General features: G+C 33.2%; 1 protein-coding gene and 6 pseudogenes across 7 annotated transcripts; 5 read left to right on the forward strand and 2 right to left on the reverse strand.

Moving 5' to 3' along the window:
• Positions 1–165: 165 nt before the first annotated feature.
• Positions 166–776, reverse strand: AT2G11360 (annotated as a pseudogene; the record flags this gene model as incomplete). The annotated part of the gene is made up of 3 exons: positions 166–201; positions 282–545; positions 639–776.
• Positions 777–977: 201 nt separating this feature from the next.
• On the forward strand, positions 978–1,584 carry AT2G11370 (annotated as a pseudogene; the record flags this gene model as incomplete). The annotated part of the gene is made up of 3 exons: positions 978–1,054; positions 1,194–1,212; positions 1,288–1,584.
• Positions 1,585–4,369: 2,785 nt separating this feature from the next.
• On the forward strand, positions 4,370–5,126 carry AT2G11380 (annotated as a pseudogene; the record flags this gene model as incomplete). Its single annotated transcript has 1 exon — positions 4,370–5,126.
• Positions 5,127–6,076: 950 nt separating this feature from the next.
• AT2G11390 lies at positions 6,077–6,978 on the forward strand (annotated as a pseudogene; the record flags this gene model as incomplete). The annotated part of the gene is made up of 1 exon: positions 6,077–6,978.
• A 1,098-nt stretch (positions 6,979–8,076) lies between these two features.
• AT2G11400 lies at positions 8,077–8,695 on the reverse strand (annotated as a pseudogene; the record flags this gene model as incomplete). The annotated part of the gene is made up of 1 exon: positions 8,077–8,695.
• A 3,752-nt stretch (positions 8,696–12,447) lies between these two features.
• Positions 12,448–12,795, forward strand: AT2G11405 (uncharacterized protein; the record flags this gene model as incomplete). The annotated part of the gene is made up of 1 exon (NM_147292.1): positions 12,448–12,795. One exon carries the CDS (start codon positions 12,448–12,450, stop codon positions 12,793–12,795), a length of 348 nt encoding a protein of 115 aa, NP_671829.1.
• A 409-nt stretch (positions 12,796–13,204) lies between these two features.
• AT2G11410 lies at positions 13,205–17,189 on the forward strand (annotated as a pseudogene; the record flags this gene model as incomplete). The annotated part of the gene is made up of 1 exon: positions 13,205–17,189.
• Positions 17,190–25,166: the final 7,977 nt, after the last annotated feature.

Consider the following 25,166-nt stretch of genomic DNA (forward strand, 5'->3'; position numbering starts at 1 on the left):
TGAAACAGATAAAACAATGTTACAATTATACCCCTCTCAGGAAAAATACATGATGAAAAGAAAGAAATTTAAAAGGAATTGATCGAAAGAAATGGTACTATTTGTCCATAATCTTGAAGGGAAGTCTGAATCCGTCAATCTCGACACCATTGTGTGAGGTATTTCTCATACATCCGATATCGACGAGTGCACCAACCAAATCTGGGAGTATGAAATAAAAGTTAAAAACAGGCATGTCAAAGGTGAAAGTATGAAATATGCATTAGAAACGTATTACTTACCGACCAAAGTATTGGTATGAACGGTGTCTTCAATAATGTAGTCAGTAGGTGTGAATCTGTTAAAAAAGCAGTTCCCCTTGGGTCGGAACTTATGACCGATGTTGCTTCCATGAACTCAATCATGTAGTAGTGGGTTATTGCTCGGACTATTCCACTGTTTGGAATGACACGAAAAGTTGCGATTTCTTTCCATTGATTCTCTTTGAGCTTATCGAAGTAACATTGAGAAAAATATCTTTCGATTATAGCTTCAATTTGAATTCCCTATGAAAACAACATTTGGAGGGTGAGCTATATAGGAAATAAGATACGAATAAGGTTAAGTATGACTTGTAAGAAGAGTGAAAATTCCATTACCCACTCATCGACAAAGACAACCCGTAGTTCAAATGCGTTATCTCTATAAAACCTTTTGTACGTTCTAAGAACCATAACACAAATCGTCCATCCAGTTATGAAAGGAGACAAGTCGCAAATGCCGTCAAAATACGCCATGGTGAAATTCCGCGTCTTTGAAAAGTAAATAAATATTTTGATTGTGATCTTCTGTTTGTGAGAGTTTAGCCTTCGGGAGTTTATGGGAGCAGCCGTTTTTATAGGCGTATTGAATCGTTGTTAATTGGGCCGGATATAACCGTTAATCGGTTAGTCAGTAAATCAAATGGAACTTCAAGCTTTATTGACAACTCAGCCGTAATGTGGGTTAACTCAGCCGTAACAGTACAATTTGCCACCAAACACAGCCGTAACCTAGAAAACTTTCCTGCCAAACGGTAAGACACGTAACCTTTCGTATTCCTTTACCTGTCTTATTTTATAATTCTTGACAACTCAGTCGTAACATTGTTACATGTCTTGAGTGTAACTCAGCCGTAACAATATATTTTGCCGCCAAACTCAAATGTAACATAGAAACCTTTCCCGCCAAACGGTAAGACACGGAACCTTTTGTATTCCTTTACTTGTTTTTTTTTTACTATATGTTACTTCATCTCATCATTTACAGGTCTCATCCTCTCTTCCGAACGACATGGTTGTTCCTCACATTGACGGACAGTTTATCAAAGATGTCGAAGCCGTACTTACCACTCCTGATTGGGCGAATCTCCTAGTTCTAAACCCTAGCTTGGGTACATGGGTTGACAGAACCACTGTTACGTTGTATTGGGACAATATGCGGGCGCTGAAACGAGGATGGGCGTGTGGTTTAGATAAGCCGTGGTGGATGACGACAACTGTTTGGAATGATTTGGTGGACATGTTTACTGAATTTGGTCCAGATGATGTCGGTTTCACGTCTTGAATGCTTTTGTATCTCTTACTTGTCTTCCCTTTATCTCATTCCTATGAACTCAGTCGTAATGTTTTTTACTCCTTTTTTTTGTAATGGTTTTATATCTCCTATTATCTACGGTCGCCTTCTCAGTAATCAGTTGTTATCGCTTGCCGTCACTTATTAAATGTTATCATGATACAGGCGTAACTCAAACATAACTCAGCCATATCAATTGATTAACTTAGACACAACATTATAATAACTCAGTCATATTAATAGATTAACTCAGACACAATATTATAATAACTCAGTCATAGCGTTGGATTAACTCAGATACAACATTACCAATATAATTCAATCATAGCGTTGGATTAACTCAGCTTTAATATTAGCTTAACTCAGCAATAACATTATATTAACTCAGCCATAACATTCGATTTACTTGGCCGAACACAAAGTACCATTTCATTACAAGCTACTACTTAAACAAACAAAAAACGAATTAACCCTAGAAGCAAAACACATCATCCAAACATCAAACACATAATGGAATCCAAAAGCAAACACACCATCCAAATATCAAACAAACTAGTAGCCAAGAAGAAGCCTCTGTTCGTTGGTTTTTGGGAACATTAGGATACCAAGTACAATGACAATGATAATAAAGCCAAGACATCAAAATTTGACCATCAATTTTCATTTCTGGTTTTCCCTTTCGCTCCTCACTACTTCTTCCTTCAGTTCTTTCACCATCACCTGTAACGCTTCTAGCTCGACTGCAAATCTCACTTGGCTGCGTTTATCTCATTGTCCTGGTGGACAATTTAGGCCAACTGTCTACAACCACTTCGTATGTACCATCTTCGACCCATTTAAACAAATGGTCCTGCATTTTCAATCACAAACCAATTAACAACGAAACCAATAAAATCCAAAATCAATTATACTTACATCTTTAAGCGTAGGACAACAGAAGTATGGTCATCTAGGGTTCTTTGATGACTTCAATGTATAGATGACCACGTCTAGTCCGCAATGACACTTTGATGATAACCCACGTTCCCAACGGCTCAAGGATTGCGTACTCGCAATCGAGTTCTCGGAATTGCTACTCATTTTTTAGTTATAGCTGGGGAATTCGGAGAAGAAAAGTAAGAAGGAATGCAGCTCCAGATCTGAAATCAGAAATTGGAATTTTCTAACTTAGGGTTTGATTTTGGGGATTTATAAGTGGGCACGTGTTCATTTGGTTTATGTCACAACGATGTCGTATCCGGTCAATAACAAAGACTCTTTCACAACCGACGTCGTATCTGGTCAATAACAGAGACACTTTTTCTCTGTATTTTGACATAACTCAGTCGTGACGTAAGCATAACTAAGCCACATAACTGTTATAACTCGGCCAAACCCTAAAAGTGCTTTCCTTAAGCCATCAGTTGGTACAATCAAGTAATTGACATATCATAATCAATTTCAAACTAGTGGAATCATGAAACTAGCTCATATTCTATATACTTTATCCAACATCACACTTTATCCAACATCATACCCAACAACATCATTCTTAGAAGTTTGATCAACATAGTTGGTCAATCGACACTTAGTGCATTGTGTCTTTATTTTATGTTTTGATATTATAGATCTTGACACTAATAGAGCCAACAATTTTTTGGCTAGTTTGAAATCTCATAATAACATTTGGTTTCTCATAACTCGATCAAACCACAAAATCTTCTGTCATAACTCAGCTGTGACGTATTGGTATTCCACCGCCAAACTGAACATTTGAATATTTGAGGGTTTAGTTATTCGAATCAATTCGAACTCGTTTGAATTATTTTAAATATTAACTGTTGGCGTGTTCGTGTGAATATGCACCCAATCATTATTGGCGGTTCCCCATAAAAACAGTTTTTGTAATCTCGATAATGATATAATAATTGTTTCTCGATAAACTCAGCCTACACAAATGCAATATTCTATTCTATATTCGTAAGGGATATCAATAGAACCAACAATAGTTCTTGTATACAAATGGGCCTATAAATCGCATTTGGTTTTCTCATAACTCGGTCGAACATCAAAATCTTCTGACATAACTCAATTGTGACGCAGAAAAAACTCAGCCATAACTATGTTATAACTCGGCCAACCCCTAAAGTGGTTTCCTTAAGCCATCGGTTGGTACAATCAAGTAATCAACATATCATAATGAATTTCCCAATAGTGGAATCATGAAACTAGCTCATATTCTATATACTTTTTCCAATATCATACTTTATCCAACATCATACCCATCAACATCATTCTTAGAAGTTTGGTCAACATAGTTTGTCAATCGACACTTAGTGCATTGTGTCTTTATTTTATGTTTTGATATTATAGATCTTGACACTAATAGAGCCAACAATTTGATGGCTACTTTGAAATCTCATAATAACATTTGGTTTCTCATAACTCGGTCAAACCACAAAATCTTCTGTCATAACTCAGCCGTGACGTATTGGTATTCCACCGTCAAACTGAAAATTTGAATATTTGAGGGTTTAGTTATTCGAATCAATTCGAACTCGTTTGAATTATTTTGAATACTAACTGTTGGCGTGTTCGGGAGAATATGGACCCAATCATTATTGGCGGTTCCCTATAAAACACTTTTTGTAGTCTCGATAATGATATAATAAAGAATATTAATATGTTTGTAACCCAGCCGCAAAGCTTTAATAACTCAGCCACCTCTAAATTTATTCACCAATATACGACTATATAGATTTAGTGCTTCAGTGTCCTACTAATTGACGATAAGATGATAGCGTAGAGATCTCTTTTCCACGGCGACTCTAGTGTTGATGAGAAAACGGTTTCAGAAGGAAATGAGGTATTTATCTCGACCATCTGAATAGTACAAATCGTTAGCCATCTAATGTGGTGTATATCATGTTTGTGTTAATGTAGGAGCTCGATCGTATGGAAATAAGGATAAGAATGAGGTACGACGAAAACAGGAGGCGCGATAAGGGTGTTCCGATCGAGTGTGATTGCAATGCTAAAATTGCCTTAACGTTAGTTAATCTACGATAAGTCCGCCTTAACGTTAGAATAACTCAGCCATCACACACGAATAACTCAAAGAAACATCAATTTAATCTACGATAAGTCCGCCTTAACGTTAGAATAACTCAGCCATCACACACGAATAATTCAACCAAACATCAAGTTAATCTACTATAATCTGAAAGAGAGACAGATTATATATAAATCACACATGCGAATAGAAAAAAAAAATTGAAGATTTAACTTTGATAACATAGGAGTATTGCAATTCAATAACATAAAATAAAATACAAATAATTTCAATAACATAAAATAAAATACAAATAACATGGAGATGTAATTTTGTTATGACGATACAATCACATCAATCGCCATCTTCATTCTTCATCTGATTCAAAACTTGAACTCTCGGTCGATCCATACCCCAGTTTATCCCAATCAATACTAATCACCTTGAATTCATTCTTCTCCTTGTAAGCCTCACTTACCTGCTCCTCCACTTTGTGGAACTCCTCCTCCACGTTAAATCCGTCCTGCACTAATGGTGTACGTCTTGCCAATAGGCTTTAACAACTTTATAGAAACGACAAGGGCTTCAAATGCTACCCGACCCCATGGACACTACAAGAAAACAGTGTTCATGTGGGAAAAAGAAATTAATGTTCCCGCCTCTCTCTTCCGGCTTGTTATATTGTTTTCGATAATACTATCAAGATTTGGCCAAATCTACTAATATTTTGTAATATCAAATAGACGATTTTATTTTTCCAACTTATATATATAGTTTAAGGATGAGCTTCTATCATACAACACGTTAGCAAGCAACATACTGCAGTAAAACCTCTATAAATTAATAATGTTAGGACCAGGATATTTTATTAATTTAGAGAGGTATTAATTTATCGATAAATTAATAATTTATTAATTTATAAAGAGAATTTTTGGTTTTCAGATTTTTGAAAGTTTTCTATATGTAAAAATAAGAAGTTTTGTTATAATTCTATGATTTCAAAATTTCACTTCATAAGTTTTTGGATGCGATTAGATGCGATTTCAGATTTTTGAAAGTTTTCTATATGTAAAAATAAGAAGTTTTTAATGTAGTAAGGAAGATTATAGGTGAGCTCCAAAAAGAATGCAAGTTCATGAATAAGCAAACAACAATAAAGTCATATTTCACTAAATTTTCTTAAATATATATATATTATAGAATTATTAATTTATAATATTGATGGGGCTATATTTTACCTAAGATTTTCAAAAAAGTTATTACTTTATTAGTTTATCGAGTATTAATTTATAGAGGTTCTACTGTATATCTGAAGGTAAACACAGTTTTTTACTAACCAATTTTGTTATAGGATCTAATTTGGAATATAGTTTTTATTGTTAAGTCGTATACGTTTGGTTTTTAGTACCGACTTTGTTATTTTTAATTAAAAAAAACATTTAAATGAATCCAATGGAAAATGAAGGTCAAGTTCAAGGAGTCGCTCTGGGTGTTGTAGGTATTCTTAATCTATCAAGACTCAATGGAACGTTGTGGTAAGAAGAAATATAAATATTTTAAAAAATTTATTTACCATCATTTGGGTAATTATTTTAATTTTATTTGCAGGTTCAAACGTGATTCTGTAATCACCAGTGAGATAAGAACAGATAAGAACAATAATTCGATATGAGTTTCTTGGTGCATATCAAAATTATTCAACAACACTGATACTTGTGAAAGAGAGATGGTTTAACACATTTAAGATAATGGTATTTGGTATTTTTTTTGTTTTATATACATTTAGTTAGCATAAGTAACAATATTATAGAGCCTCTTTATTTTCTATATACATAAAATTATATTAATATTTTGATATATCTTGTAGAGGAAATTCGATTGGCATCCAACAATTGAATTAGAGGTAAAAAACATGTTTCACAAAATGTGCTGCAACTAAGCTAATCGATTTGATTAGCCGGGTTCGTGAAAGGGGCAAACAGCCATATTAGATCCTTAATGATCAATACCAATTTTTCGTTAAGTATTGGGGAACAGAAAAAGCTAAGGAGAGAAGCAAAAAAGCTTCTAAGAGCCGGATGTCTGGCCGAAATGGTTTGGGACCTCATAAGCATCGAGCGCGTTCACGTTCATATGCCAAAGTTGGTGATCTTTTAGTAAGTGAAACTAGTTTTTCTTAAGAAAAAAAAAATAAAATAAATTCTGGCTATTATTGTTTTGTTTATATTTTGTAGAAAGAAAAGACGGAAAATGCATCATACATAGATGGATCATTTGTTGATGAGAGGGCAAAGCAGATTAGTGAGGGATTTGAGAAGAATGTAGCTGATCTCCTTGAAGATGAAAACCACTAAATGAGGAGCTAACTCTTGTAAAAAAAATGAAATGTATTTAAAGGTAACATAATAATTTCCTTAAACCTTAGACTGATTTTCAAATATTATAAGTTGGCTTACAAACATTTTTACTATATACTACAGATTGTGGAGGCAACAAACGGTCGTGTGTTCGGTCTAGGAGCTCTTCTTAGTGAATTCTCACTCAAATGTGGAGTTTCAGCTATCTTGGAAAATCACGTGGAAAATGAGCAGACTTTGAAACAACAATTGGAAGAGATTTATCAAGAAAATCTTAAAATCAAAGAGAGGCTCACCAAGCTTGAAGGGTTGGAGAAAATGCTCGAGCTAATGTTCCCTCATCTATCCTCTAATGGTGTCAACAACTAAGCATTCAATTAGTTGTTTTAGTTATGCTTTTTGGTTATTTTCAACTATTTTTTTTATTTCTGCATTGCTGGAATAGTTCAATATTAAATTATTTAATAAAATATGTTTTTTCTTTTACTGTTTTCTTATCAAAATCTATTTTTTATCTTAAAAATTATTATTTAAACAATTGTAATTTACTAACTATTTTGTCAAACAAAACAAACAAAAAAGTAAAATACAATGATAAAAATTAATGTACCAAAATAACTGCAATCTTACAAATATACAATGGAACTGCGACTATACATTTCTCGTAATAATACGACAAAGATAATTTGTAGTAATCATACTTACTACAATTTTTGTTTTGATTATCGTTATAAAATATATGCAACAACCTTATGTGGAAAAATAATTACTGCAAATTTGCAACAATATTTTCTTATACATTGTAAATTTGCAATGATATTTGCTATACATTTTATGTGGCAATAGGTTGTAACAATTTAAGTTGCAAACGTACGTGACAATTGTACGACAAAATAACTACAACAAAAATGTTGCATTTATACGACATATATAGCAAAAAGCTAGTTCATTGTAAATTTTGTAACATATGTGTAATAACTATAAATTTGCAATGTCCAAAATGCAAAAATGCAAAATGTGTCTCAATTTTGTTGTAATCTCACGATCTGCAACGGTTTGATGAATTACTGCAACTATATTATTGTGGTATTATCCCTTTTTTCTTGTAGTGCGGATAAGTCTTCATGGCTTCGTCATCAACAACTCTTTTGGCACTCTCAAATGGTATCCTAGAGTTAGGATGCAAGCCATAAAGTCTAATGGCTAGAAGAATCAATAACCCAAATCATCTACGATTTTCAGGAGGCCATGCTTTGCACATTACTAAGCCTTGCCTAAGTTCTTCTAACTTAGGACCTTCACCGGTTGGCACACCCAATTCTCGGAAGAACGCTTTGTAGTCCGCTTCAGGCTCAAACTTTTCTGTAGGCAGTGGATCTGTGTTTAAATCCGTGATATGGCAATATTCGTTCAATCCAAACCGGATGAGTTGACCATCCACGAGACACCAAAGCTTCTTCTTCAGTATTCTCAACTGTTTGCATAGTAGATAATGTACAGTCTTACCAGACCATACAAAATGACTATCAACAAGCTTAGCAATTACTCCAAGCGGTGTCTCTTTCAGTTCATCCCATATATTTTGTCCTATTTATTCTCTAATTCCAGGGAAATTTCCCAGCTTTATGTTGTTATTAATGGCTTTAGCCTCCAGATTAGAATGCCCCTCTCGGTAAAGTCTTGGAGGGTAATCCCTTGCTTGGTCTTCAGACATCTGATAAACTATAAATCAACCGTAAGCATACAGTAACTCAGCCATAACATAAAACAAACTCAGCCACAAATACCATAACTTAGGCAAAACATAAACCTAACTTAACCATAGATAACATAACTCAGTCATAACATAAACCAATCTCAGCCACATATAACATAACTCAGCCATAACATAAATCTAACTCAGCCATATCGTAACAGAAACTCAGTCAAACCATAACATAACAAAATCTCAGTCAAAACATAAACAAAACTCAGCCATAGCAAACAGAAACTCAGCAATAACATAAAAAAACTCAGCCATATCGTAACAGAAACTCAGCCACCGATGTAAGGTTAAACCATAACTCAATCACAACATATAACAAACATTGACACAGATGAATTGATAAATCATAAATCAGTCGGCAAAACAGACGTTAACTCAGCCATCAAATCAAATAGATCTAACAAATCGGCCACCATATGTCAATCTACGGCGGCGATAAAAACTATCTTTAAGCATCGTTAAAAACCATTGTTAAGCATCGGAAAACGATTTCAGTGACTGGCATCATTTGCGATTGACTTAGATGTCGGATTCTTGTCGAAAAATTCGAAATAAAGTTTTGAAACATACTTATCGGAACTTAGAGAAGTTCAGTTCAAATGCGACTGCGACAGGGATGTGACTTCACGATACCAGAAATGCGACTCCGGCGTAAGAATTTCGGCCGGAACAGACGAGAGAAGAGAAAACGGCGAAGGAATTAGGGTAAAGAGTTCGTTCCTTTGAGAGAGAAAGAAAGCGACAGTTTTTTTTTCCGTTGATGAATAGTAAAATGCCAAAAGAAGGGAAACCGAAACGTTATGCGGTTTCAGATGAGTAATGATGTGGATTATGTTAATGATATGGATTGATGACATGTATAATCAGTGTTTTTTTATTTAATTTTTAGTTACAAACAAATTAAAAAATAATATGTAATTAAAACTAATCAAGGGTGTTAACTGTAATTACACAAGTACTAAAAACATGTGAGTAATAAAAAAAAGATGTATGCTATTCTAGGAATAAACATACAATTGTGTTCTATCTCAGTAATTCTTTTTTATTTTTAAATATATATTGTACCTCAGTAAAATGGACTAATCTATTACAACCCGAAAAAATAAGACCAAATAGATGAAAAGATATAAAACTGAATATCATACAGATGAAAAGATATCAGTATAAGGAGGGTGTTGTTGTAGAATTCTTGATCACATGGTCATATATATCTTTATATTGTCATAATTTATTGTCAAATTCAAGATCTTAACGCAACTTAATGAACGCAAATAAATTGCATTACTTCACATTAATCATATATACAACCATTTCCCTAAAGTTTGTTGAATAAAATTTTGCAGATGTTCAAGCTTATCATATAAATATATGTATTGTTAAAACTGTTATTAAAATATAGTTGAAAATAAATAAAGATATGACATTCAACAAACTTGTCTGTTTCTTAACCTTTTATTTGTTGTCATCTTCTTACACAATTTTTAAATCTCTTTAATTTCCTCTGTAAGTATATATTATTCGATAGGTGGTAAGTATATATAAATATATACATATTCAATGTATATTCTCGTTTGAACAATCACAAATTTTTACTCGACAGACACGATTGAAACATCGTATCTACTCTTTCCACCATTTCGGCATACATCTTCAGGTTTATAAATTAATGAAGAAAAAAATCAAACTCATTTTATTAACTTCAAAAACAATGGATCTTCCAGCTGATATGATAATTGAAGTTTTACACAAGGTTGGCAATCATTCAATTAAAGAACTTTTGAGTTGTAGATTGGTCAAAAAAATTCTTTTGTTTTAGAAGAACTTAATTTAAGCAGTATCTGCAAGCCTCCATATAGTAAAATTCTTCTATCTAAGTATTCTAACTTGTTGGAGGAATGTGTTCGTAGTAATAATACTGATGCATTATTTTTATCAGGCATAAATGAGTTTTTCTTTAAAAGAGATAAAACAAAAGGTTATAATAGGTTAAAACATTCAGTAAGTTATATGCATACATAGTCTCTGTAGATTTTAGGTATAATTCTTATTGGTCAAGGCCAATTAATCCAAGGGTCTTCATTAATACTTGATATATGGAATATAAGATTATTGACTCTTGTAAAATATTACATAAGCCTTCAATCATTATCATTAGAACTCACAATAAGAGAGTACAAATTACATGAAGACGCTCTTCGTAATCTATACTATTAAGAGAGAATGAGGGATAGAAATATTCCAAGCCATTTAAGCCATTTTCCAAAAACACGTTACATGAAAAAAGCAAACAAAAAAAAATCAGGGTAAAAACGTCATTATATGCGCTCTACGCAGCCGACCCGAGCCGCCTAACTATCCGACCCGTTTAAATGACGCGTGGATCCTCTTATTAACGTTTACTGGGCCTCTATTCTATTTCTCATTTGGCGTCAAGGAGAACAGTTGGCCCATTGCGTTAAACATTACCGCACGGGTTAACATTTCTTGCTCAATATTTTGCCTCCTTTCCAAGATATTCTTAGTTCTTGAAGATATTCTGCAAGTCACAACCAATTAGGTATGATTCTTATATTCTATTGAGATAGTATATTTAGTTATGATTTCATATATCAAAAAAATCCGGTAGTGATTTAGGATTTCAGAACCAAGTTTTAACCGTATAAATACTTAAGCAATAACATGAATTCCGTCAGTATTATTTTTCTTCGCAGCCTATCACATAATCAATGAGTTTACCTTTAGGTTTAACGTAGCTTAGTGATGTCAAGCGTTTCAAAACGAATTGGCGTGTCCGAGTCAAGATCCTTCATCTGTGGAGGCAAACCAAAGATGCATCAGGAGAAACATTAGATGTAATTATATGTGATGAAAATGTATGAGAGAATGCTATTGATTAAATATACTGAAAATTACCCAGATTGACTCAAAACTGGGGAATAATAACTAAAATGACTCTCATTAGTGATGGATAACTAGACTAACACAAAATTTGTGTAAAAAGACCAATTAACCCTAGATGTTGACATTTAATGTTTTAGTGGTAAATATCGCAACTGCTCTAATAAATCTGTTATTACAAGAAAAAAAACTGCCACCACTTTAAATAATATTATAGCAAAAAAATATGCAAAACAAAACCATAATTGATTTTTGAAGTTATAGAATTTTTTATATATTTGGGTTGACAATGTATATTTACGGTATAGTTTTTAGGTGTACGGTTTAGTGTTTAAGATGTAGAAATTAGTTTTGAATATTAAATTTAGTTTTAGATTTGTGGTATTTTTGAAAAATAAAATTCATTATAGTATTTGTTTTTTGTAAAAACTCATTTTAGTGGTATTTAAAAGAATTTCTAAAAACAATTGACAAAAAAAAAATCAAATCTGTCATAATATTATTTTCTAAATAAAAAAACTGTTACAATAGTTAGTATTATTCAATTAAAAAAATCATGGAAAAAGAAAACTATAAATCGGTCACCACAAGGATTTCAAATTACAAATCTGGCATAACATAAAATATTTTTAAGGTCATTCCAACAATTTATTTTATTCTTTATTAAACCTGTCATCAAACGACAGATTTATGGTAATATAAATTTATCTGTCACAACATAAAACAATTCTGTCCTAACACAAAAAAAAATTATCCTCTCGACGGCGATTCTAAAGACGTTTCTAGGGTTTTGAACCCAACCCATGTGTTGGTCTGTATCGGTTGATTTTGGTATTGTTCATGGTTTGCTATGGTGGGCCCTTATTGGGGAGAGAGGATTTGAGCTGTTTATCTTCTTGTTGTGGTGGTTATCACGTGAGAAGAATTTCAGTTTATTGAGGATTGAAGGAATGGATCTATGGTCAGTTTTATGGAAAGGAACCCAGATCTATCGTTTGGGTGGAATAAGGCTAATGGATGGATTTTCGATTGTGGTAAGTTATGAGGATTTCAACGAGATGGGAATCTTTACGCTCTCATTGTATGGAGTCTGTCCACAGGAAGATGAGATTTTCTCTCAAATGGTTTTACGGAGATTAGATTTGGTCTGATGTGATTGGTGATTCACCGATATGTCGATCTGGCGATTTATTGGGATTCTGGGTTCAAAATAAATCTTATCTTCAAGATAGTTTTCGCAATATTGTTTTCTTGTGTCAAAATTTAGGAAGATGTTTTTTTTGGAATCAAAGGGGGATTTTCCAGATTATGATTGCGATATGCTTCACCATTCAGGTTGATATGGTTTCCTTATGTTCTCCGGTAATTACAGCAAAAGATCAGTCTCTTTATCTTCACGATTTGGTGTGGGCATCAAGTCTAGTGGAGATTACACGATTTTTGGTATTAATGAGGTGTGAGATTTGCTGGGTCGAGGTTTTGTATAAAAGGAGAAGCTTGGAATGCTTACAAAAACACAACTTCTCACAGACTTTTCTCTTATCTTCTCGCTTCAGGGATTTTGTCATTTCAAGTTTTTCTCATTGGTGTGAGTTTTCTCTCTGCTGCTGGGTTTTGACAACGTCTCAGAGTTCTTGGGTGGGTAAAAATGTTGGTGAACAAAAGGCTGTTTCAATGGTACCAAAAAAGAGGATAAAGTTGTCGCATTTTGACAACTCAGATCTGATTGCGGGGTATTCTAAGACCCTTATTGGGCGTTGTATGAATCCACGGGTGCAAGATATGAAGACGCTGTTGTATATGCTTCGGCGTATTTGGCAAATTGAAGGCAAGGTGGCAGGTGCGATGGTCTCTTTGGTGCGATGGTCACCTTCGTTGAATCCGAATTATTCCTCGGATTTAACTTTCTGGATTCGGGTCCTTGGGGTCCCAATTGAGTTCTGGGCTGATCAAACCTTCCGGGAGATAGGAGCAGCTTTGGGATCAGTCCAAGCGGTTGATGTTGATGCTGGAAGAGTTCGGGTCACGGTTGATGGTTTCAAACCACTGAGCTTCGAAACGGAGATCGAATATAGCAATGGTGAAGAGACGACAATGTTTTTTGCAGTATGAAAGGCTTTATGGCTTTTATAAGCTGTGTCATAGTCTATGTCATGATGAAAACATTGTGGTTTCAATGTGGCTTTGGGCAGTGAGCACCATGTTCTAGTTGAAGAGAAGAAAGACGGGAACCATCTGCAGAGTTATAGAGGCGCGGTCACTAGGCAGGTTTCAACATTTGAAGGAAAGAATGCAAATGGGTTCCAGTGTAAGTCTGTTTCAGAGGCCCGTAAGGATGATCGGAACCACAACGGCGCATCCTCTTCCCAGCCAAGAAAATTTGCTAGTTATACCCAAGTCAATGACTCTCGTTTCTCAAAGGTGGGTGGTTATGGAGGCAAGAGGAAACAACAAGTGGTTGAGGAGTTGTTTGTTAAGGAATCAGGAGGGACACAAGTCAAGTCTACGGAGGTCTCACAACCAAAACAGGTTAGAAAAGCGCTATTTACAACGGCGGATCAGTCAATGGTGGCACAAATGGGTGTTGATGCGGATGGGCCGTCAATTGAGGTAGAAACTGCAAAGGAAGTTCTCCATGAAGAGGGGGAAATTACAGAAGCTACAATGGTAGTAAACAACATGGAGAGTTCTATTCCATTGAGTAATGTGTCGGGTGAGGAAAATTTGGACAAGGTGCTTTCTAATGAGCTTGAACGGGGAGAACAAGTGTTCATGTCAACTAAAGAGGTGGACGAAGATGACTCAATGGTCTCTTCTCCTCTGCAGCCTGAGGATCCGGTTGATGAGGTGGAAAAGTTTGCAAAAAAATTAATGGATGCGACAAGGCTTCAAGAAGGTGTTGGTGCAGAGCAAATGGCGATGCAGGAAACTGATACGGGTAAGATTGGAGATACAGAGGCGGCTCGCAAAGGGAAAGGAACTGCGCTACTTCTGGGGATTAGCTCAAAAAAGCGTTATGCTCTTCTTTTTTCATCACCTCGGAAAACGTTTGGTATCACGAGTGGAGAGCAAGTAAATGAAGGAAATGTCCCAACACACCATGGCACGGTCAAGGGAGGTATGGGTGGGAACAAACCACCAAAACCAAACGGTGGTAAATGAAAGTTTTAACCTGGAACTGTCAAGGGCTCGGAAATAAGGCAACAATCGGTTATCTTCGGGATTTGTGGAAACAACATCGGCCCAATTTTTTATTTCTTATGGAAACTAAACAATCTTCTTTATATATGGAAAAATTTGTTGGTCATTTTGGTTATAAAAATTTGAAAACGGTTGATCCTATCGGTTGTAATGGTGGTTTAGCTCTTTATTATAATAATGATTTTAATGTTTCAATTATTTTTCAAAACAATCGGTTAATTGATATTGAAGCTATTTACAAAGGTAAAACCATTAATCTTATCTTTGTTTATGGAGATCCGGTTCAAAAAAACAGAGAACAAGTTTGGGAGCGGTTAACGCGGATTGGTGTATCGCGGTATACTCCTTGGTTTTTGATAGGCGATTTTATTGAATTAAAAGAAAACAATGAAAAAAGAGGTGGTAAATTAAGACATGCATCTTCTTTTATACCTTTTAAGTTAATGATAGAAGATTGTGGACTCTTGGAATTTCCTCATCTCGGGGATTGGTTATCTTGGCGGGGATGGAGGGATAAAAAACCAATAAGGTGTCGGTTGGATAGAGCTTTAGCTAATGAAGATTGGCATGAATTATTCTGCAACTTGTTCATTGAATATTTACCGATGTTAGCTTCAGATCATACATCAGTGATAGCTACTATTGTGGATAAGATACCACGTGGGAAGCACAACTTTCGGTTTGATAAGAGATGGATTGGTAAAGAAGGTTTACTAGAGGCTATTTCCAATGGTTGGAACCTTGATAATGGTTCAGGAGAGGGTAATATTATTGAAAAAATAATTAGTTGTAGACGGGCTATTTCCAAATGGCGGAAAGACTTACCTCCTTACGGGAGAAAAACAATCGAGGAATTGAAATCTGAGTTAGATGCGGCACAGAAAGATGATTCGAGAACAAGTGAGGAGATAACGGATTTAACAATACGGTTGAAAGAGGCCTATATAGATGAAGAACAATATTGGTACTAGAAAAGTAGGAGTTTATGGATGAAGGTTGGGGATAATAACTCAAAATATTTCCATGCTCTAACAAAACAGAGACGGGCTAGGAATCAGATCACGGGACTTCATGATGAAAATGGAAAATGGTCTACAGAGGATAAAGATATCCAACATATAGCGATGTCTTATTTTGAGACTTTGTTTAATACGTCGAATCCCCAGGATATTGCGGAATCTTTATCATAGGTTAAAACTTTAATAACGGATCAAATAAATGACTTCCTAACGGCACCTGCTACAGAAGATGAGGTGAGAGCGGCTTTGTTTTTGGTGCACCCGGAAAAAGCACCAGGGCCTGATGGTATCACAACGTTATTCTTTCAAAAAGCATGGGCTACCATAAAAATGGATATGCTTTTTCTGGTTAACTCTTTTTTACAAGATGGAGTTTTTGATAAACGGTTAAATACGACTAATATATGCTTGATCCCAAAAACGAAACGACCGAATCGAATGACGGAATTAAGACCCATTAGTCTTTGTAATGTCAGGTACAAAAATATTTCAAAAATCCTTTGTCAAAGACTTAAGAAGATTCTTCCAAGTCTTATTTCGGAAACACAATCTGCTTTTGTTGAAGGACGTTTAATTTCAGACAATATTCTTATTGCCCAGGAGATGTTTCATGGATTAAGAACTAATCCGTCATGTAAAAGAAAATTCATGGCGATCAAAATTGATATGAGTAAGGCTTATGATAGGGTTGAATGGAATTTTATCGAGGAATTATTAAAGAAAATGGGTTTCTGTGAAAAGTGAATATCGTGGATAATGTGGTGTATCACAACTGTCCAGTATAGGGTCCTCCTTAATGGACAACCTAGAGGACTAATAATTCCAAAGAGGGGTTTAAGACAAGGAGATCTACTCTCTCCTTATCTATTTATCCTATGTACAGAGGTGCTCATTGCAAATATTTGAAAAGCAGAGCAAGAAAAATTGATTACTATAAATCGGTCACCATAAGGATTTAAAATTACAAATCTGTCGTAACATAAAATATTTTTAAGGTCATTCCAACAATTTATTTTATTCTTTATTAAACCTTTCATCAAACGACAGATTTATGGTAATATAAATTTATCTGTCACAACATAAAACAACTCTGTAATAACACAAAACATTATATTTTAGAAAACAATTATGTTTAATATAATGTTTGGGGTTAAGACCGAGAGTTATGATGAGAATGTTCTAATTGGTATGTATTTCTAAATTCCCTATCATTCTCTTAACTCAAACAACAAAGTGTAATGGATTTTAATATTAACAGAGTATTCTTTACAATGGCAGACATATTAGGTCAAGTGGTCAGTGTGGGGAAAGTGGATGAGATTATGGCTAAAAACAAACCGAACAAAAAACTAGAGTTTCAAAAGAGATCTCGTGCAAGTCTTCTCATTTGTTTTTATATAATTTTTGATTCATAATAACTATATTTTCAAATAAGTAATATTGAAATCGTTTGTTACTATATTGAAGCAATGAGCGTTTGTCTTGTACTTTGTGGGGTGTGTTTGCTGAGAAAGTATTTATTGCTTTAAAAAGTGTAAAGTATTTAGTGCTAAAATCAATAATTTTAAAGGTATTCACTCTTCCCTTAACTATGGCTAAAGTAATCATATTGGATGTATATGTGCATGTCTTAGTTAACATATATTGTCTAATTCAGTTAACTATGTGCGACTAGTATTACAAGTGCTTTTGATGTTTCGGAAGTCATAATCAATCCAGTTCATGTTCCTGAGGTTGAACTCTTCGTGAAATCGTAAGTGCAAAATATATTATGACCTTCTTTGTTCTGTTTTAATTCACAAACATGTTAACCTGACAAATGCTTATTTGCAGACTCCCAAGTGATGGTCTTGCTCTCACTATCCAAGATAATTATGTGAACCGTGACATCATTAAGGTTAAATCAGATAATTTTTTTAATTATCCTTCCAAAACAATTGTTGCTTTACTTCAAGGGAGAGACGTAAGTATATTTCCACTAATTCATAAATTACTGTGTTTAGTTTAAGTACCTATAATTGTGATTGTATTGAAAATTAGGTTGGGCAATGGAGAATACTTGGTTCCATTTTTGCCTTTGATACCGATTGGGGATGGTTCTATTTTGGATGTCCTAAATGTAACAGAAAACTGAGCTGGTTAAAAAATCAACCAGCACTGGTAAGATGGTCAGGATACCTATGAAACCTAAGTTCTGGTGTGACAAATGACAAATGTCAGGAGAGCATCACAAATGTGGAGGAAATGTAAGAATGTTTTCTGTTACTCTTTTATCTTGTACAAGATAAAAAAAATTGTTTCTATTAGTATATAGAAAATATAAAGGTTTATAAGTGTATATTAATTTGATATGTACAATACATTTTATTCCACGTACAAGCTTCATATTTGTGTAAATGACCAGACAGCTGAAATTAAACTCATGGTGTTTGAAAATAATGCAACCAAACTTATTGGAAAAACTTCTAAAGAGTTAGTGGATGGACAATATGAAGAGGTATTAAATATATGTTGTCATTCAAGTATTAGCTATATGTCTATGGTAGAATGAAAAGTACTAATGTAAGACAGTCTATAGATTGAGGATCCTACGATCATACCTGATGTCATCACAAATTTGTGTGGAAAGACATTTTACTTTCTGGTCAGTGTTGAGAAAGCCAATATTTATGGTGGTAAAGATATTTACAAAGATGCATTTTGGAACAGACATAGCCAAAGAAGAATCAGGTTTGCTTGAAGACACTCAGTATAATCCATCTGAGGAACAGGTATGATCATATTCACCTAAATACAAGTTGTTATGCTTATTAAGTGTTTTGTACTCATAGATCAAATAATATTTCTCAATTTTTATTGTATAGGGTCAATTGATGTTAACTAATAGCAGCGAGAACTGTTCAGATGCTACGAACAATGAACAGTCTACTCCTTCATCTAAGCGTGGTTCGACAGCGTTGTCTAATATGGCTGATCAATCGAGTACTACTAAGAAGTTATGCTCTAGGGTTAGCTCAGAAAATGGAGATGATGAGATTGGAACCAATGTGATAATAGAAAATGCTGATGAGGTTAAAGTTATTTCAAATGATGCTAGAAGTGTACTTATAAAAAGAGTAGTTAAAGAGATTGAGCCCCAAACCTCAAAAGCTAAAGGATCAACCAAAGTGAAGACAAAAAGATACAAGAAATAAATTAGTTATATGTTTTCACAGTTTTTTTTTTATGGTTTTGGATTTAAAAAAAAGTCTGAACCTTCTGACTTTGTTTATCTTTTTCAATAAGTATTAAAACCATTTTCAATTTTTATGCTGCTTTATACATTTACATGTATTGCTATTTTTTTGAGAGATTTTATTTCTGGTTTTCACTTTCTTTGTTCTACTATATATTTATACTCTTTATCCTAACTTTATTTTCTTATTGAAAAGCAAAGAATCGGTCTCTAAATTATACTGAAACAGATGAAAACATCAAAAGATCTTTGGAATTTTAGAGTAAATATACTTGCATGGTATATTAAATAATTTTTGAAACGTAAGATGTGATATATCAGAAATATAATTGTTAAATCTGAATTTTCAAAAATAAACCAAATCATTGGATCTGGAAACCCTCAAAAGAAGCTGTCTAAATTCAAAAAAGTAATCATTCATTGGCAAAAATTTGAAATTCATTTCTGATATAATTATTTCCAAAAAATAAGAAGTTACGTTTATTGGAAAGATTAATAGATTCTCTTCTTATCTCATTCATCTTCCACATAAGAAAAAATAGTAGAGAAGAAAAAGAGTTTTTCTTCAATGACAAACTTCAAGAACTTCTCTGATTTGCGTCCTAAAAAAACATAATGGTTTGTCTTTGTTAAGCTACTGAGGTTGTGGAATTGGCCTCCTAATTACTTCGGGGAAGAACCTACTATGATTTTAGTTGATGAGAAGGTATGAAACTTATATTGAAAGTTTTTATTTCTATAATTGTTGTTATTTACCGGATCTCTTGAATATAAACATCCATAACAGATTTGATGAGATTTTATATATGATCTCAGGGACATCGAATCGATGCATTGTCTCCTCTACATGCATACAAAGAAGAAATGATTTCCACACTAAGAGAAGGAAAATGGTATCTACTCTCAAACTTTGAAGTGGTTGTAGCTAACCCACTTGAAAGATTCTCTTCTCATGTGTTCCAAATTTAGTTTTTACGAAAGACTACAATGGAACATGTTGCTCCTGAGGTAAGATGTCATTTCACTGAGTGTTTTGATTTCTATCAGATCAAAAATGCAGCTCCTGTTGAAAAGAAATTTGTTGTTGGTGAGTATTTTAGTTTTTGTTTTGTACTTTGATCGGCTAACCACTCAAAACAAAGTATTCTTAACACTTGGTTATTATACAATTTCATATGCTATGGGAGTCATTGAATCAGTCTCACCAATTGGGAAAATACCTTGGGTGAAGAGGGAGTGGGAAAGTGACTATGAATCCAGATACCTAACTTTTACAATTAAAGATACTGTGTAAGTTTTCAAACTATAATACATTCAGTATGAACCTGTGATCTTTTGGTTTATTTATTTAGTTCACTTCATATTTTAGGTCCCAGTACATGAAGTGTGTCGCTGTAGGAAGGTCTTGTGATGAGTTTAAAAGAAAATGGTATAAGAAAATAAGTGATGTTAATTTTAGGATGGAGCCTGTGATGATTATTCTGCGTTTTTGGAAAATTTCAGAGTTTGAAGGTTATTTTCTTATTACTTCTTATTCAGATTTTGTTCAATCCATTTAAGATTTAGAATTTACTGAATAGTGTGATTGTATAACAGGAAATCCCTGCCTGATAAGTGTTTATGGTTGTTCAAAAGTTCACATTGATCCAAATTTCCGAGGAATCGACAAGAACAACTATCTGTAATCTACATCCTTATTCTTAAGCATCGTTTATTCCATATGTAGAATATATAGATATTAACTTTGTTTGTTTTTGGTATCTGTTTTGTAGGCGTAACTTTGCAGGATCAGATTATGAAGATGATGACATTTTCATGGAGAGTGTGGAGTCCAATTTCTAAGTTATCGATTTACAATTTGAATTATGAGAAAACAATTGTGCTATGCTTTATGAACTATGTTTATTTTCTTCTGTTATAAGTTGGATTTTCTGTGACTACTTTATAGTATTGTGCTTATGTTTGCTTATCTTTACCAACTTCTAGCATGAAATGGATTACCACCCATGATAACTAAAATGACTAGAGTAAAAGAAGAATCCTATTACCTTAATTCAGTGTGCTATCTTCTCCGACTTCAAATTCCTGAAATTATAGTAAGACAACGATGTTAGTATTTTTACTAAATTGTTTAGATTAAATACTGAAGAATTCCTTTCGGATCTAAAACATAAGCAATCATTATTTATATGTCTATTGAATCCAAATACTTTATCATCATTATCTACTTAACATATCAACAATCATTAGCAAATTTGTTTTCTATTTTTTTTTGTATTGGCTACAGAATCGGTTAGCAAATACTTATATATTGACTAAAGGATTTGAACGGTTATATTATATGGAAACCTTTAGATTCACTGAATCATTTCAACTTTCATCTCCATTCAATATATATATAAGACAAAGATTAGGTTAACTTCAGTCAATCTATCCTCTCTCTAAAATTTGTATCAAATCATTCAAACTTCCATTGGCTGACACAAACTATATCCGTGACTTAAGTTTACACAAGAACAATCATGTCCTATACGTGAAAATCTTAAGCATCTGGGACAATAAGTCTATGATCTTTGGAACTCCTACTACCATGATCCTCTGTGATGTGCAGGTTTGTGCGTAAACAATCTTTTTGGTTTCCTATTTTGGTTTTTGGTTTTTATTATAGTTCAAAGAATTTTATATGTTTGTCTTTTTATTCAGGGAACCAGAATTGACGCTAGAGTACCTTGGGGGGATTATTTGAACAATTACAAGCCTAGCCTATTTGAAGGAAAGTGATATTGCATTGCTGACTTCCAATTGAAGAGAGCAACTTTAATACCTAAGTACTCATCATTTAATTATGAAAACGAGTTTCTGTGGCACACAAAAATGTGGCTTGTAAGTGATAGATCTGATGAAAGTTCTCTCCAATTCATCCATGCTAATGAAGTCGAATCTGAATCTGAGGATTATGTAACTGGTAATTGTATATAGTTTATGCTTTCTTGCAATTGTATTTCCTTAGTACTAAGATTTATAAGTATCTGTTTGCTTTGTTGTTATTGTTAGATGCTATTGGCTATCGTGAAGGGGAAACAGACTATGAGGCCAAATATGTGACATTTACCATCAGAGATAATCTGTAAGTTAACAAGTAATATGTATATTGATATTGAAATTCGTTAGGAACATACACATATTTGTAGTATGGTAAATTCGTATTTTGGTTGGTTGTAGTGATAGGATCATAACAAAGTTTTATCGACTTATTGGTTTGGTAACTTATAACTACGAGCCAATCACAACAGTCCTCCGGTTCTCGAGAGCCTCTAATTTTAAAGGTTATAGAAAATTCGTGAATATGTTAGTCATATTCCTTTATGATGTTAAACCTTGTGACCTATAACTAAGCACCATAATATTTTATAAATGTTCTAGGATCTAAGGCCTTAATCAGTGAGCATGAGTGTTCAAAGATCTTCATTGAGGAATCTTTTCCAGATTTTGATGTTACACAATACATGTATGTGAAAGACATTAGATAAATTGGTTTTGTTAATTAGATACTAACTATTCAAATCAAAATGACATGTTTTTTTTTTTTGTTACAACAATTGGTTTGCATGTGAAGATGATGGGTCTGTTGAAGGGAAGATTGAATATGTTGTTGAGAACTAATCCAAGAGTCAGATTCGTCTTTCCAATGATTTGTAGAAGCAATTTACATCGTTATTAAAAATCAAACTTATTATTTCTAAGTTGATTTTGATTTTATATGATGAACTATTGTTGGAATGTTTATTTGAATTATCATACATTGTGTTATTTTTTTTTTTTTTATGGTTTCAGTTTCCAGTTCTCCTATTTGATGTTGCAAGTTACTCATAAGAGTTTGAGTTTCAAATTTATGTCAAAATATTAAATTTCCGGTTATTTTATTTTGGTTATAACTTAGTTCATATTTACAGAGCATTTTCTTATACAATCTAAGAGTTATTAGTATCTAACCTTAGAAGGAAATGAAGAGTTCCACTCTTTAGCTCTTCTTCTGTAAAAAGAGAAAAATATGTTAAGAAATTAGTAAATTTAATTCAAGTTCTATTACATAAAAAAAAATTACAATACATTGAAACCTCCAATACAAGACAAAATTCAAATTACCTATATAGTATCAATATGTATATACTCTTTCCATAACAATATATGATATCTTAACAAAAATATTCTTAGAATATACTCTCTAATATATTAAGTTCGTATAAATAACAAACTTGGCGATTACACTTAAAAAGATATATTTAAAAATATATCTTTCAACAAGTAGATTTTTTGAGTTTGTGGCTCCGATTGATGTTAAAAATGATGCACCGCAAGATATGGAATTTCTATCTTGTAATCTCTTATTTTCTATTTGATATCATATGGTACTCTGTTTTTTATAACTTATTTTCAAATTTATGTCATGTTTACTCTCTTAACTTACATTATATTTGTTGTTTCAGATGCAATGGGTATTATTACAAGGGTTTCTAACATTAGGAGATTCCCATTTGTCTGTCGTCAAAGAGTGACAGATTATCAAGCAAGATATGTGAAATTCACGATTGCGGACAATATATAAGTCTTTTCTTAAGGAACAATATTTTAGTCTATTTCTACTCTTAGAAGATAATCATTAATGATGTGGTTAGTGATGATATTGAGTTTTCTTTCTAGGGGAAAAAAGATAAGGTGTATTGCTGTTGGACAGATGTGTGAGTGGTTTTGTGAACCACTGGTCAAATAGAATCAGTTTGATTACTTACAATTATGAACCAATTGTCGATGTTCTCCAAAACTGGAGAATCACAAATTATCATGGTCATTACTTTGAATTTGACTTTTAAATAATACTAAAGATTATGTCTTCATTATAATGTTAACATGTTTTTTAAATTTTACAGGTAAGAATGTTGTCCACAGTGAGTTTGGCTTCTCAAAGCTATACATCGATCCTAAATTCGATGAAACTGATATTCCAAATTACCTGTAAGTAACTATATTTTGGCTTTTTTGAAACTTTAATTGTTAACGTAACTAATTCCCAAGATGATTTTGAAATGCAGCCGCGAATACATGAATGAAGATGATTAGGACGATGTAATGATGGAGATCGTTGAGGAGAACTAGAGCTATTCTGAAGTGTGTGTTTGGTTTTTATTTTTTTAAGTTAAACTCTGTTCTTTCTGTTTCTTTCTATCTCTCTTAATAGTATAGATTCTAATCTATTTTGTAATTGATTAAGAATGTTTTATTTTATGAATCTTAATCTATGTGAAAATCAAAAGTTTCAAGCGAAACGTTAATAACTTAGTTCTTATTAAAAAAACAAGAATTTACCTTCAAATAAGTAGTCATAGCTTATACACTTGAGAGAATTCATACCAAGAAAGACTCTCCCAAGAACTAATATTTCCTTTAGTGCTCGACCTCTGTTAAAAAGGAAAAAAGGATCTTCATAGATTAGCAAATTTACATAAAATTTTCTTTAAGAAAACAAAATAACAAAGTTTATAAACTGTTTCCATATAAATAGTTGATATCTTAATCAGTTTAGTTAAATAACATAACAGCAAATATTCTGTCAATCTTTTCTGGCTGGAGAACAAAGAAAATAACACATAACTAGGTTAACATATTATAGAAAAGTCATTTCTCATAAGGTTTCGAGTGTTTAGCTATCACGTTTTCACTGGTATCTGTTCTTTGTTCTCCATGTCAAAAAGAAAAAAAAATCTTGAAACTCAATCTTCAGATTTGTCTAATGTTATTCAAAACCCAATTGATAAGTGGTTTAGACATGAAGAAACTTCTGAAAATACACCCCCATCATTCAATCGACCAAGTGTGAAGAAATCACTGCCAGTTAGTTCTGTTTTTAAGAGGGTTCTAAGTGATATTACAAATCAAAGAGTTCATACACCAAGCATTAGCCAAACGCCTGGCACTTAGGAGTCATGTTTAACATCAAAAACAAGTTAAGTTTAATGATTAATCTATAATATATATTTAAGCTTTGTAGGTTGTCCTATATAACATAACT

This window comes from Arabidopsis thaliana, chromosome 2 (genome assembly GCF_000001735.4).
Source record: "Arabidopsis thaliana chromosome 2, partial sequence".
In the NCBI taxonomy this organism is placed as follows: domain Eukaryota; kingdom Viridiplantae; phylum Streptophyta; class Magnoliopsida; order Brassicales; family Brassicaceae; genus Arabidopsis; species Arabidopsis thaliana.